The sequence below is a fragment of the Myiozetetes cayanensis genome, unplaced genomic scaffold (genome assembly GCF_022539395.1).
Source record: "Myiozetetes cayanensis isolate MyiCay16 unplaced genomic scaffold, myiCay2020 scf48, whole genome shotgun sequence".
NCBI classification, from domain to species: domain Eukaryota; kingdom Metazoa; phylum Chordata; class Aves; order Passeriformes; family Tyrannidae; genus Myiozetetes; species Myiozetetes cayanensis.
In genome coordinates, this window is record NW_026087720.1 from 36486 (window position 1) to 49453 (window position 12968).

The 12968-nt window shown below is 48.0% G+C and overlaps 2 protein-coding genes across 7 annotated transcripts in view; one reads left to right on the forward strand and one right to left on the reverse strand.

Annotated features, from left to right (window-relative positions):
• The window catches only part of MAPK15 (mitogen-activated protein kinase 15), a 19370-nt gene extending 13916 nt beyond the window's left edge, over nucleotides 1-5454 (forward strand). The window contains exons 14-15 of one of the 3 annotated variants that reach the window (XR_007630781.1): nucleotides 38-3636; nucleotides 3887-5454. The gene's annotated coding sequence lies outside the window, so the exon portion shown is untranslated. The remainder of the gene's footprint in view (nucleotides 1-37; nucleotides 3637-3886) is intronic. The other 2 variants (XR_007630782.1, XR_007630783.1) reach the window with 2 other exon arrangements.
• FAM83H (family with sequence similarity 83 member H) overlaps nucleotides 2714-12968 on the reverse strand; it is a 25878-nt gene continuing 15623 nt past the window's right edge. For all 4 annotated transcript variants that reach the window (XM_050331141.1, XM_050331140.1, XM_050331139.1 and 1 more), the window contains 4 exons: nucleotides 9527-9987; nucleotides 7986-8150; nucleotides 7528-7652; nucleotides 2714-5363 (listed from right to left, as the gene is read on the reverse strand). In XM_050331141.1, the coding sequence (XP_050187098.1) occupies nucleotides 2714-5363; nucleotides 7528-7652; nucleotides 7986-8150; nucleotides 9527-9973 (3387 nt within the window). In that variant the 5' untranslated portion in view covers nucleotides 9974-9987. The remainder of the gene's footprint in view (nucleotides 5364-7527; nucleotides 7653-7985; nucleotides 8151-9526; nucleotides 9988-12968) is intronic.

A 12968-nucleotide genomic window follows, 5' to 3' on the forward strand; every position in this document is an offset into this window, starting at 1 on the left:
CTGATGGGTTTTTTTGGTGTTTTTTTTTTGCTTTCAGAAAGCAGAGTTCCATGAGATACTATTGCTGAGACATCACGAAGGTGTTACCAGCCTACAGTGGGACTACAGGAAACTTTATATTCTTATTTTAATGTGGATTTTGGATACGTTCTCCTCATTAACTTGAAGTTCTTGTCTATGTCCCCGAAGTTATACTCCACCTGTGATAAATGACTGTTATTCCAGAACATTGGGAATGCATTTACCAAGGGGATTCAGGTGCTGAATTGCAGCATGTGAGTACCACTGCCATTGGCTGAATTGCCATTTTACCTTCTAGTGCCTGAACACCCAAGGCTACTTAATTAAAAATTAATGCCTTCCCCTTGGTCACAGGTGTGGTCATTGGAGTCTGGTAACAGGAGGGAACCAGGAGTGCAGCTCACAGGGAAGTCCAGGTTTATTGTGATATATTCATAGCACAAGTGTTTCCTGCCTATCTGAGGTACAGGAAGATGTAGGAGTGGCAGTGCCAGGTGAGCCTGTGGTGTGGGCAGAGCTCTGGTCAGTGGGTTGGCTCCTGAGTGTCCAAATGCCAGTTGTCAGGCACGGAGAAGGGCATCCAATTCCGGCTGTGACCTCCCCTGGATCCTGGCCCCTCACAGCATGACAGCCAAGGTCCTCTGTGACCCCCATCCCAGACTTAGAGGTGGTGGGCTGGAAGGTCTTCTTACAATAGCTTTAGTTGCTGCCGAGGGAATTGGTTCTTCTGCAATAGTTGGTTGTGCCACCTGCAGCAAGTGGTCACCTACCTGTCACCAGCAGAGCTGTGTCACTCAGGCTCTGGGCAGAAGCATGTGTTCCACCTGAGCAAGAGAAAATCCTAAACATCTAAATAAGTACAGCAAAATTCTAAATTGCTAATGTAACCTCTCACTGTCACAAATTCCAAATTTGTCTGTTACAGAATGAGGCTGGAGCAGGTGGGTTTGAGAAGGGCCAGGAAGGTGTGGAATGATGTATGAATTGCACAAACAGAGTTAGAATATATATGTACATACTGCACTAGAGTAAAATAATCTCTGTATTGGCTGACAGAGAACAACTGTTGACCATTGCAGTTCCTTTTGGGACCCATCATAACTCAATCTGAATGATTAATCAGAGCAGACAAAATAACTCATTTATGGCTGTGGACATGTATAAAAGATCATGGGCTGTATCTGAGATGGGTCACAATGTTCAGTTTTAAACTAAAAGAGGAGATATTTAGAAACGATATTGTGAAGAAATTCTTCCCTGAGAGGGCGGTGAGTTCCTGGCACAGGTTTCCCAGAGAAGCTTTGGCTAACCCATCCCTGGAAGTGTCCAAGACCAGGTTGGATGGGGCTTGGAGCAACCTGGGCTAGTGGAAGATGTCCCTGTCCATGGCAGGGGGTGGGGCCAGGTGGGTTTAATGTCCCTTCCCACACAAACCATCCTGTCATTCTGTAATACTATGAAATGGGTATAAGAAATCCATTTCAACTTTTTTTCCCAATTTTGGCCACTTCTTCCATCCTTTTTTTCCTCTTTTGTCTTCTCTTAATTTTATTGCTTAATGTACCTCCTCATGTTACAACAAAGCTGTTCTTGATTCCTGCAGATTTTTACCACCATTTGTATTAAAATGGAAATCGGCTCTAATTTTTTTTTCCAGATTAGACAGTCGTTCTGCACATCCAGTTCCCAAGGTTTTCAGCAAACAGTAAAATAATCATTAACTGTTACAGATATGTAAGTTCCATCCAGATATGCTGCCCTGGGAGCTGGCATCCCAGGAAAAGCTAAAGTTTCAAAGACTCCACTAGTGCTGTGGGCAGCCTGTGTCAGGACTGGACAATCCTTTCCAGGGTTCTGGAAGGAATTTTCCAAATATCCAACCTAAACCTCTCCTGGCACAACTTGAGGCAGTTTCCTCAAGCTGAAAAGGCCTCCTAAAACCAGGCCCATCACCATCAATAGCACTTCAATGCCTTTTTCATGGCCTTTTTAGCTGCTCCTTTAGCTGAGTCCTTAAAGCAAAAAATTCCCTACACATGGGAGAACAAATCCCAAGCAAACCAGACCCCACAGGCTCAGGAACTGGTAAATACAAAAGCTGGGCCTGTGCTGCTGGACGAGGCCAGAGCCACAAATTAGGGCAAAAAGTTGGTTACAATATTTTTTTGTCTGTAAATCTTCAAAAAGATGCCTCCTGTGACTGATTCACTGTGAGATACAGAGAAAGGATAACTGTACCTGAGAAACAACACTTTTTAAACACTTTTTCCACGTGTGTGTCTGTGTGTATTTATCTTTCCTAGCCTGAACTCAAGTATAGAATTTTCTATTTTTAATTCTTTTCTTCTGAAAGTGGAATTGTTTTGTCAGCTGAAAATATTCCTTGGGTGTAACAGAGACTTTCAGTTTTGCACAGTAACAGAACAGAGAATTCTTTTTAAAAAAGAGACTTTTGTGTTTTAGGCATGTTGGCAATTCAATAATTTTATTTGGAACATAGTGTAATAAGGTTGTTTGATACCACCTGACTTTATGGAGAAAACTGTGCCATGGGAGGCTCATGCTGGACATGTTTCTGCTCACTTACCAAGAAGAGCATTGCCTGTGAAGTTTGTAGCCATCATAAACAAGTTTCTTCCTCCTTCCCCTGTGACAGTCAGTGATTAAATGGAATTAAATAGGATTGTTATGATCATTTTTTGGTCTTGAAGGTCCCCAAGATTTTGGGCATGAATTTTCCCATCTTCTTGTCTTTGGCATCTGTGTCATATTCCTCTTCACTCGGACTCATGTGTTCGTCCTTCTTGCAGAACACCTCAAACCTGCTGTAGACTCGCTTCTCCTTCCGCATGTTCTCCATTTTTTTCAGGAGGGTGTCTCTGTCCTCCGACGGCTGTCGCTGAAGGTTCCGTTTCTGGCTCCCAAAGCTCTCCGACCTGTGGATGTTGCAGCTTTTCTCCTTCTCCCCTCTCCTTTCCAAGCTTGTGGTTGACCTGGAAAGGTCAGGGTTGCTGGTGGATGGCAGCTGCTTGGCCAGCTCGGCTCTATTCTTCTGGCTGTTGGCAGAGATCTGCTCCAGGATCACCTTGGTGTCATCACGCAGGTTGCTGCTGTACAGGATGTTGGCTGTGGAGGAAGGGAACCTCCCCTGCGTTGTCTGGCTGCTCTTGGGGGGGAGTGGTGCTGCGAATTTGTGAGATTTTTCTTCCTCCATCGCTTCCTGGCAGTCCCCTATGGACGATCGTTTGAGCACCACTGCCTGCTTGTCACATTTCCCACTTTCAGAAGCAGGTTCCTCCTCAAATTTCTTTTCACCTTTTGGGTTTAAAAACTGCTTCAGTCGTAGTGACCCTTTTCTTAAAAATTCCATGGGATTTTGCTCTTGTTTTGAACAGTCTTCCTCAGATTTATTGAGAGAACTGTCAGATCCTTGACTCCTAGACAGGCTTTCCAGAGCTGAGGATGTGGTACTTGTCCTAACTTGTGGTTTCTTCATTTCTGTGTTGACTAACTTTGGAGTGTCTTCTCTGAAGGTCACCCTGTCCTTCTTCTCTGGAAGAGCCAGTTTCTGAGTGTCTCCTACATATATCAGACTCTCCTTCTCTGGAAGAGCAGGTTTGTTCTCAATCGGGTAAAACCGGGATGACAGCTTGTCCACCTTAGTACCAAGATGTGCCAGGGGATCCTTACTCAAGGCATCCCCGAGCTGGGGGGTGGATGAGGCCATTCCAAATGCTCTGTCCAACTCTCCGTGCATTTTGTAAGTACTGCAGGAGTCTTTGGAGTCCAGCACCCTGCTCTCCAGAATCTTATATTGCACGGATTTGGTACATTTCTTCTCCGTGTTCTGTGATTCCTCCTGTAGGTAACCTGAAACAGCTTTGGTGTGGGTGACTGTGCCCCGCTCCGTGTCCTTGCCCACGGCTTTGTACTTCTCCAGCAGCTCGGCCACTTTGGAGGAGGCAGCCATCTTGATGGTTTCATTGTCCTTTGTCAACTCGCTGGACATCTGCTCTTTTTGGATCATCTGCACCTTTTCTATTGTGGTGTTGGGCTGATCTAATTTGGCAGCACTGAAAATCAGAGAGGACCTGAGCCTGGAACTCCTTTGGATCAAGGGATTTATCCTGGACCTGAAGGCATCTGGTTTCATTATCGAGGTTTCTTCACCTGCTCTATCAGGATCCACAACTTCCTTGGCACTGTCAATTCCCAATGCCTTGCTATTGAAAGATGTGGGGGATTTGAAGGCTGGCACGAGGTCAGTGGGGTGCTTTGTGAGGGGATCCCCAAGAGCATCATTATATGCCTCGGACTCCATCGGCATCGGGAGCCCTTCATCTGGTTCAGACTGGTACGCGCTGAGGTATGAAGATATTCTCCAGTTCCGTAACCCTGTTCTGTTTTCCTGTGTGTTCTTGTCATCGTCCTGGTCCTCATCCTTGTCCTGTAGGAACAGGCGCTGCTCCAGGCTCTGCTTCTGTGTGGGAGAAGTCTGGCAAATGAACTTCTGTCCTATATTCTGCCTCCGTAACATCATTCCCATCGGGCCATTGCCTGCAGGGTTCAGCTGGTCGGAGCCATGTCTCACCTCCCTGGAAGAATTTGAGGGTACATAATCCAGCCGTAAGGGGAAACCCTCCTGTGAGAAACTGGGTTCCAGTTCAGGGTATCGGGGTCCCTCTCCATAGTCTTCCAGTTCATTGAATCCTGGCCTTCCCCCTCGAATCCTCTCAAAGAATCCCTGAGGTCTGCCAGAGAGATGGGGATGTTCAAACTGGTACTGGTAGAACTGGTCCTTCTGGAAATGACTGGATTGGATTTTGAACTCATCCATGTTGTTCATGAACATCTGCCGGGCGTACTGCTTGGAAGAAGCAAAATTTTCAAATGTTCCCTCTGCAAAACTGTGTCTCTTAAAGGCATCCAGTTCTAGCTGCTTGGAACGGAGGAAGCCCCTGACCGGATCCATCTGGGAATTCTCCATTTCCACCTTTTTATACATCCGCATGGCTGACCCCTCCACGGTGTGCCGCAGCATGTCATCCCGCCGAAAATTGGAGAGGAAGTACCTGTCCGGATCCACTCTGTCCATGAAGGAAGGGAAGAGACTGTCATCCCTCTGGAACATCAGCGGGCCTTTTTTGGGAAAGAAAGGCATGTTATTGCCAAAGGGAGCCATGGCAAAGGCGTTCTCTGCCTTTGCCAGCACATTGGCTGGAGGAACGAGAGGTTCCGACTGTGCAAACAAAATGCGGAATTCCTCATCAAAGCTGGCCACCAGCTCGCCCTGGAAGATGTGCGCGATGCTCCTGTGGATCTTCTCAAAGGACCACATGAAACTACAGAGAGAACAGAAGTGATGGAGGGTATTAGCATTGAGTAAATCAGCTGTACCCCTTTTCATTAAAGCATTTGCTTGCCTGAAGGAAATTGTCCTGAATTTTCTACTCAGGCAGAAATATGGCAAAATAATGGCAGAAAATTCCTCTGCAGCCACGTGTTAGACATGATTGTTCCCAAACCTCACGGTCATGTATTGATTTAGGATCACATCTTTGCAGAGGATTTTACAAGGCAACAAATTATTTCTGCTCTAAAAAGCCAGTCAGTAGTGTCCACAACCAGAGAATGAGGTGATGATTATTGTTATGTGAAGTAGATGTTTCTGTCTTTAACACCGTCAGTAACGACTGGGACAACAGTCAGCATCTGCCCTCTGCACGTGGCAGGTGACACCAGTCAGGGGACCCCAAAGGCTGAGGAGATGTGCCAATGGGAACCTCAGGAAATTGAGCAGAGGCAAATGCAGGATCTTGCCCCTGAGGTGGCACAACCCTTCCACCCACACAGGCTAAGGGGGACTGGACAGAAGGAACTGGGCTAAGAATGAGGGAGGAAGATGTTCAGTGTTGCAGCCTTTGTCTTCCCAAGTCAAGTTCTTTTCTGGGAATGGCTGGATATCCGCCAACCGGTTGGAAGCAGGAAAGAGATCTCTTACTTTGTTTTACCTGTGCGTGCAAGTTTGCTGTAGGTGTTAAACTGTATCACACCCAGGAGCATTCCATGTTTCAGATTCTCTACCATATCCTCCTAGGAGGCGTGAGGGACACCTGAGTGGGGCTTAGCTGTCTGCTGGGGTTAAACAAAACCCTTAAAATTACTGTCTGTTTTTTTACAGATTTTTTTTTTAAATTCTTGATGTGAAGGAAGACTGGCTTGGGGTGTCTGGGCTCGAGGACTTCTTTAATGGGTGTATTGACCTCCATTGCAATATGGTGTACTTTTCCTGAAAAATTGCTGCTCAGTATCCTTCAGTGAGGAAAACTTTTGTCCCTGATATCCATGTGGAATTGCCAAAATGCTGCTTCACCAACTCACCAGCTTCTCTCATAGAATCCCAGACTGGTTTGGGCTGGAAGGGACCATTGAGACCACCTTGTTCCACTATCCTACCATGGGCAGGGACACCTTACACTAGCCCAGGCTGCTCCAAGCCCCATCCAACCTCTATTTGAACACTTCCACAACTTCCTACTCCAAAAAAGATACAATATTTGAAAACCCAAAGCACATGAGAGTGTGACAGAAGTAGTGTTGAACAATTAACTTGATGCTCTCATAAGCAAAAAATTATCTAATTGGAACAGTTAGTTGTTTGGTAAAGCATGAAGTTTGACAATAATTCCTTCCAAACATCAGGAAAAAAGCCAAAGTGGAATCTTGTTACAAAGAACGTGCACTTTATTCAGATGCCTATATTGTGGATGTTTATCTTCATACACTGTTTTTTAAAATACCTTTAATTCTATTTGCTTATCTTCCACCATGAGAAGTTAACTCATGGCAGGCTTTGAGCAGCCTGGTCTAGTGGAAGGTCTCCCTGCCAAGAGCAGGGAGTGAAACCAGATGAACTTTAAGGTCCCTTCAACCCAAACCATTCTGTCATTCTGTGATTACATGCTTAGAGCATGACAGGTGTTTATCCCATCACCCCTTAATACTTGAAGGAGAAATTCTCATATTGGAACTCACTAAAAACATTTTTTCTGCCAAAAATGGATGCCTTAGCTGGAGAGATTGTTGTTCCAAAAGGATGGTAACATGTTAATGGGTGATCTCCATCCTAACTAAAACCATCCACCTCTCTGTTGTCCAGAGTAGTTGTGGCTGCCCTATCCCTGGAAGTGTTCCAGGTCAGGTAGGATGGGGCTTGGAGCAACCTGGTGTAGCGGAAGGTGTCCCTGTACACAGGAGGGGGTGGGACAAGATGAGCTTTAAGGTCCCTTCTCACACAAACCATTCTATGATTTGATGATTCTAGGAGTGGAGGTCAAAGTTCATTTGGTCAGACTAAGATGCAAATCTTACACTCCATACACTACAGCAAATTCTCCCTGGAAGTTACATGGCTCAGATGGGAGCTGGGCACCTCTGTAGCCAACTCCTTGCCCAAAGCACCTGAGTGTCTCACCAAAGGACAGGTACCATGGCAGGGCTCCTCACCTGTAGTTGCCGCTGAGTACCACCATGCAGTCCACCAGCAGGAACTTCTCCTTCAGGTGCCCTTTGAAGGACATCCCTGTGCGGCAGTAGTAGGTTGGGCCAGACACTGTCCTCACCCTCAGGAACTGCAAACCAGAAAGGCAATGACTCAGCTGGGACCCTCATTCCTCCCCTGCCCCTCCTCCTTCCCCCTCTCCTTGAAATTCCATCCTGCCACCGGGATTATCCTGCAGCTCTGGTGATTCTGCCTGCAGACACACAGATGGACAAACCTTTATCAGTATGTCCTCAGCCTTTACCCTTGTCATGACAGCTCTCCCCTCTTTCTTCACACTCATCTTTTCCCAGGCTCTGGCCTGCCTTCCCCTTTCTCAGGTGTTTCCTGCCACACTAGCCTTCTGTGTCTCAGGACATGTATGCCTCAGGCCACAACTCAAGCAGGGCAGGTCTTCACTCACCTCCACATAGTTTAGATTGACTCTGCACTTGGCAGCTGTATCAAGGAAAAGCTGGGAGTTCATTTCATCCAGCAAGATGTAAACAGGCACTCGTCGAGAAGCAGCATCCAGCACTTCAAACAGCAGATCCACGTCCGTGAAAACGTCCATTACGATGGCCACCACCTGGGGAAGGGATGCAGGGACACATCAGCCACCTGTGCCATCTCATGCCCTGACTGACCATGTTCCCCAGCACCTCACACCCCAAACCTGCACTGTTTCCATCTCCCTTTTGAAACTGGAACTTTCATTCCAACTTCCTTTTGGAACAGCAAACGTCCCAATTAAAGGTTCCTTTAACTACTGTGGGCCTGAGAACTGGAAACAAAATTTCTGTCCAGGAAGGTACATGTTCTGTGTATGAGGGTGAAGGAAAACTTCACTGCCCCTGAGTGTTCCCTGACTGATCAATCCAATGATTCCATGAATTTTTTGGCCCTGTAACCACAGTGGGTGGTGTAAGGAGCTGCTCCCCCCCTCCAAAACCCTCTTGCCATTTTTAGGTAACTTCCTGGCTAACACTCAGGCAGCCACTATCCAGCTACATCCATGTGCTGATAATATGGGAAGCAGCTTCACAGGTCTTCTTCCCTGTCCTTACCAACTCCTATCTGTGAGTATAAATACTTGATGGAAAGGGCATAAGGAAGAAAGGAGCCAAACTCTTTTCAGTCGTGCCCAGGGAGAGGATGAGATGCAAAGAGAACGTGAAATTCCAATTAAACATGAGGGAAGTCTCTGGGACTGTAAGAGGGGGTTGAACATGGGAGCAGGCTGTCCTGTTCCCTTGAACATGCTCAAGGAGGGAGCATCCTTGGCGATGCTCAAGGACACATCCTGATTAACCCTCTGTAATTGACCTCCTCTGAGCAGGGCAGCTGGACTCGACCAGCTCCAGAGGCCTCATCCAACCTCAGCTGTTGTGGGATTCTGTGAACTCTTGGTGTATTTTAGTGTGGCGAGAGCAGAGCAGAGCAGAGACAGGCTTTGGTGCAGTCAGTGGTGGGGTTGGAATCATCCTGCCCCTCTGTCAGGTCCTGGGAGCAAAGTTAAAGAAATTGGCAGAGGACCTGATGTTCAGCCTGGAGAAGGCTCCAGGGAGACCTTAGAGCCCCTTCTAGTGCCTGAAGGGACTCCAGGAGAGCTGGAGAGGAACTTTGGACATGGGCCTGGAGTGACAGGACAAGGAGGAATGGATTTCCTCTGTCAGAGGGCAGGATTAGGTGGGATATTGGGAAGAAACACTTCCCTGTGAGCATGGTGAGTTCCTGGCACAGGTTGCCCAGACAAGATGGCTGCTCCATCACCGGAGGTGTTCAAGGCCAGGTTGGATGGGGCTTGGAACAACATGGAAGGTGTCCCTGCCCATGGCAGGGGGTGAAACGGGATGAGCTTTAAGGTCCGTTCCTACCCAAACCATTCTTTGATTCTCTGTTCTGTTGCTTCTCTGGCACACGCATGATTTTACCTCTGCTCTAGCTGGGCTCTCCCTGTCTCACCTGCTGAGCTGCTCGAATCATCCTGCGAGCCTCCTCCTTAATGCTGGGGTTATCTGGGGGAGGTGGCTGCACCAGGGTTGTCACTTCCGTTCCCCTGAACCCAAAGACCATCGGCCAGCCCAGGTCAAGCTCAGGAACGGCAAGGTCTGAGTTCATGGGCCAGTAGGTCCCAGAGGATCCATCCATGTCATTGTCCCCTGTGGTGTCTGTGCTGCTCTCCTGGTTGGCATACTGGGGCTTCTGGAGGTTCTGGATGATGTGATCCACCTCAGAGCCACAGAGGAAATCGGGGGCTGCCTCCTCTGCCAGGAAGCGCTGGTAACTCTCCTTGCCCTCCTCCGTGAGCACGTCCAGCGCCAAGCGGTAATACTCCTTGTAGTGGGGTGGAAGGTAGTTGGGGTCAAGGGGATTGTCCCCCTGCGAGGAGCTTTGGGACCGACGAGCCATGAGGGAAGGGAGAGCTGTAAGGAAATTAAAACCAGCCATGAGAGTGGTGTCACAACAGCAGCACATCCTCACAGAGCAAAGGCAAAGGGAAAAGATTCAAAGTACGTGGAGCAATGCTGGAGAAAGTTCATTCAAAGGGATGGGAGCATTAATTAGGCAAAGATGTGAGTCACTGAACCATTACCTTCACAGAGTCAGTTGTTTTGAGCCAAAATAAGGAACAAATCAATCAGGCAGCCCTGGGATGATTAAGGCCTATGCACTTGACAGAATGCCCACCTTTCTCTTTTAGGCTGCTGGTTGCTAGGCTTAAATTTGTCATTTATTTTAAAGCTGAGTCATTATTTTCTGCAGTCAGTTAAAATTCATTTCCAAATGCTACAAAAATTATTTACTGTGTCATGGGTTTATGTGGCTGAGTTCTGATGGGGGGGGGCTATAGGGTGGCTTCTGTTAGAAGCTGCTAAAAGCTTCCACTGTACGCCAATGATAGCCAGCTCCAGGAGGGACTTCCTGCTGCTGGCCAAGGCTGAGCCAATGAGGTGAGCCCGTGTTAACATATTTAAGAACAGAAGGTAGTGTGCAGAAGAAATTCCAGCCCGGGAAGAGCGGAGGAGAACGTGGAATAACAACGCAGACTCCAAGATCAGTGCAGCAGGAGAGGGAGGTGGGGGGACCCCTGGGCCCCTCCTGCCTCTCCAGCAGGGGAAAGACTGAGAGCCAAGGCCTCTGCCACTGGTGGAAGACCATTGGGATGCAGAGACCCCTGCAGCTCATGGAGGAGCCCATGCTGAAACTGGTGGCTGCATGAAGGAGGCTGTGACCCCCTGGGAGGCCCAAGGATGGAGCAGAGTCCTGCAGGAGACCTGTGGCCTGTGGAGAGGGAAACCCACGCTGGAGCAAGTTTTTCCTGGGTAGGACTTGTGGCCCTGTGGGGGACCCATGCCAATACAGCTCATTCATGAAGGAGTGAGACACAGGACAGCAGACTGGGCAGAACTGCTGCCCGAAAGATGGACTCACGCTGGAGAGGTCCATCAATAACTGTCTCTTGTGGGAGGGACCTCCACGGGAACAGGGGAAGGACTCAGTGATTTGGTCCTCCTGTAGCCTGTGGTGAAGACCATGGGGATGTAGGTGTCCCCCTATGGACCATGGAGGAGTAACCCACAGGACAACAGAATGGGAAGAGCTGCTGCCTGAGGGATAGACTCAAACAACACCCTGAGTGCAAAAACTCCCCTTCCCCGTCCCCCTGCACTGCTGGGGGGAAGGGGGGAGAGCTGAGAAAGAAGAAGGGGTGGGGGGGAAGGTGTTTTTAAGACTGTTTTATTTTTCACTCTTTAGCTCTTATCTTGTTAGTAATAAATTTAATAATAAATAATAAATTATCCCCACTTTAACTTGTTTTGCCTATGAAAGCAAGTGACTTCTCTCAACCCTTATCTCTACTCAGAAAACCTCAGCTGTTTTTTTTTTCTCTCTTTTTCCAGGTCGCAGAGGGAGGGTAGTGGAGCAGCTTTTAGTGGATATTTGAAATCCGGCCAGGTTCAAAACCACTACAATTGTGTGTAATGTGGTCCTACATCAAAAGCATGTGCCTGGACACAAGAGCACCCTCTGAATCCTTTTGAGTCTTATAATCACCTCAGCACTTGAACAGAAGCAGGGGGTGGGTGTAACACAGTCAGAAGGCGGAGGAGTCCTCATGAGATGAATGAAGAAATAAAGAACAAGGGACGGGATTGCTTCTTCAATCTCTTGAGAAAAATCAGAGCTAAAGGGGCTCATATTCATTATTTGGTAATTGTCTGTAGGGGACTAATTATTTGAGACTACAGACAAATCTGATTTTAATCAATTTTTGAAAGAAAAGCTTGTCGTGCCACAAACGGAATCATTATCTGAGTGATCTGCAAAGACTCAAAGCAGTCAGCTTCACACCCTGAACTAATGGCAATGCTGGGATGTTCTTTTACTGTGCCCCAGCACTGAAGTGCCAGCAGAGATTTCCTCATGAGCCCCAAAAAGAGTGAGTGACTCCTGCTAAGTTACACTAATGACTGTGAGTACAGAAGGTGAGGGTCACTCCTGTTGTCATTGCCATCCAACAGTGGTGAAACAACCTTAATTTGATATTGATTGATATAATTATTTCACAACAGTTATAAATTAAGAAGGAGATGAAGCTTTAAAGAAGTGTTGGGTAATGCTGAGTGTTACTGGGTAGGATCAGAGAAGACAGCACTGCACACATTCAGGGGCAACTTGCAACTGGAATGTGCTGGGGATATGGCAGTTTCATTCCTCACATCCCCAAAAAAAGCTGGTATGCCTGAACTCTCTTCAGTCTAGAGAAGACATCCACAAACTGTGCCCAGGGACAGCTGGGCCTCTCCACGTTCAACACACGAACTAAAAGGGCAGAAAATGGACTGGCAGGTGGTGGGTTTGTAAGACACCAGAAAACACCTGTGCTCAGCTGGGCTGATTTGGGAGAACTCTCCTATTGCTCTGCAGCTCCCTGAGAGTGGAGCCAGGTGGGGATCAGGCCCTGCGTAACTCCAGTTCATGAGGTGATGGGTCTGGAGCACCAGGAGCAGCTGAGGGAACTGGGGCAGCTCAGCCTGGGGACCTTCTCACTCCCTACAACTCCCTGATAGGAGGGGGGAGGTGGTGGGGGCTTGGGCTCTGATCCCAGGGAGCAAGGGACAGGACAAGGGGAAACAGCCTCAAAGTTGTGCCAGGGGAGGGTCAGGTTGGATGTTGAGAAAATTCCTTCCTGGGAAGGGTTGTTCAGCCTGGCACAGCTGCTCAGGGCAGAGTTGGAGTCCCCATCCCTGGGAGGATTTAACAGCCCTGTGAATGTGGCACTTGGGGACATGGGGCAGTGGTGGCCTTGGCAGTGCTGGGGGACAGTTGGACTTGATGGGCTCCAAGGGCTCTTGAAACTGAAACAATTCTCTAATTCCGTGATTCTAACTCCTTCCCACCA